This window comes from Ahaetulla prasina, chromosome 5 (assembly GCF_028640845.1).
Source record: "Ahaetulla prasina isolate Xishuangbanna chromosome 5, ASM2864084v1, whole genome shotgun sequence".
Classification (NCBI taxonomy): Eukaryota; Metazoa; Chordata; class Lepidosauria; order Squamata; family Colubridae; genus Ahaetulla; species Ahaetulla prasina.
The window spans coordinates 133,043,104-133,044,611 of NC_080543.1; the positions used below are offsets into that span (position 1 = coordinate 133,043,104).

Sequence of the window (1,508 nt, forward strand, 5' to 3'; positions counted from 1 at the left end):
AAACGACATTGTAAAATACTATGCCCCAGATCTCTTGAGAAATACCCACAACAACCGAAGGGACAAGTGATTTTTGAGATCAAAAATGAATCACCGCTTAAATACACCATGACTATGGAAGGTTTCAAAACTTGTGTGGTGCCTTCGACAAAGTTCAGGCAAAGTTGCTTCACAGAACCGCAGAAGAAGAATTTTATTTATTTATTTTATTTATTTATTTATAATTTAATTTCTATACCACCCTTCTCCGAAGGACTCAGGGCGGTTTACAGCCACATTTAAAAACGCAAACCTAATTTGGAACAACCTGAGGATGACTGCCTGAACTGACTGGGTCCTTGTGGATCTGCTGCAAGATTTCAGAAGGCGTCATGAACGGATTTTCCAAGAAAAAGATTGCAGTACTACAGGAACCATTTTCACTTCAGTTTGAGATGCAGTCAAGACATCGGCATCGGGGAGACCAAGATGGAGGCGCTGATCCTGGAACCTTCTCTCTACACAGTGAAAGCCATTCTGATTTTAGACAATGATGGAGATTATCTTTTTGCTAAGTGTTATGATGACACCTATCCCACAGTCAAGGAGCAGAAGGCTTTTGAGAAGAATATTTTCAGCAAGACCCATTGGACAGATAGTGAAATTGCCCTCTTAGAAGGCCTGACTGTTGTTTATAAGAGCAGCATTGACCTATATTTTTATGTTATCGGCAGCTCCTATGAAAATGAGATTATGCTAATGGCTGTGCTCAACTGCCTCTTTGACTCACTCAGTCAGAATGTTGTGAAAGAATGTGGAGAAGCGAGCTCTCCTAGAGAACATGGAAGGCCTTTTCCTGGCAGTGGATGAAATTGTGGATGGGGGGAGGGTGATTTTGGAGAGTGATCCCCAGCAAGCGCTACATAGGGTTGCCGTATGTGGGGAGGATGTCCCTCTCAAAGAACAGACAGCCTCACAGGTACTACAGTCAGCAAAGGAACAGATTAAGTGTTCCCGTCTGTGATGAAGAACCATGTGGGACCTGCTGTCTCCAACGGAACCTCCTGTGTGTTTGTCTTGCACTGACCAAATTATAACATGACCACCATTTTTAACAAAAAAAAGAGATGCAGTCAACACAGACTCATCCTCAACACTGTCTTCAACAGTGAAGGACACAAGGTAGAAAGCATCATGGCAGCCAAAAAGTTTCCACACCCATTTGCACTACTCAAGTGACCCTGAGGACACAGGTAAACCTCCAAGTGGCCTCAGCGACTCTCTAAAATGAGGCAAGTGACCAGCTGTCTGCAAGGAGTCTAAATCCTTCCATTCCCCCACCATCCAGTCAAAGCTGAAGAAGCTTCTTGGATGAGAAGTGAAATTTCTTCCAAGAAAAAAATCTAAGAAACTCCACTTGCCTCCTGGAAAAGCACCTTTGGAATTGCTGTTGCTTATTTTTGGGGGGTTGAGAGACTGGCCCAAATTCACCAAGCTGGGTTTTGCAGTTAAGGCAGGACTTTGGTTGC

General features: G+C 43.6%; 1 protein-coding gene across 1 annotated transcript; it reads left to right on the top strand.

Annotated features, from left to right (window-relative positions):
- The first annotated feature begins 468 nt into the window (after positions 1 to 468).
- On the top strand, positions 469 to 930 carry LOC131200050 (coatomer subunit zeta-1-like). Its single transcript, XM_058186375.1, has one exon. It carries the CDS (start codon positions 469 to 471, stop codon positions 847 to 849), a length of 381 nt encoding a protein of 126 aa, XP_058042358.1. The 3' UTR covers positions 850 to 930.
- The last annotated feature ends 578 nt before the right edge of the window (positions 931 to 1,508 follow it).

Bases quoted from the DNA above. Each gene is read 5' to 3' on its own strand.
- LOC131200050 (XM_058186375.1), top strand. From the start codon at position 469: ATGGAGGCGCTGATCCTGGAACCTTCTCTCTACACAGTGAAAGCCATT.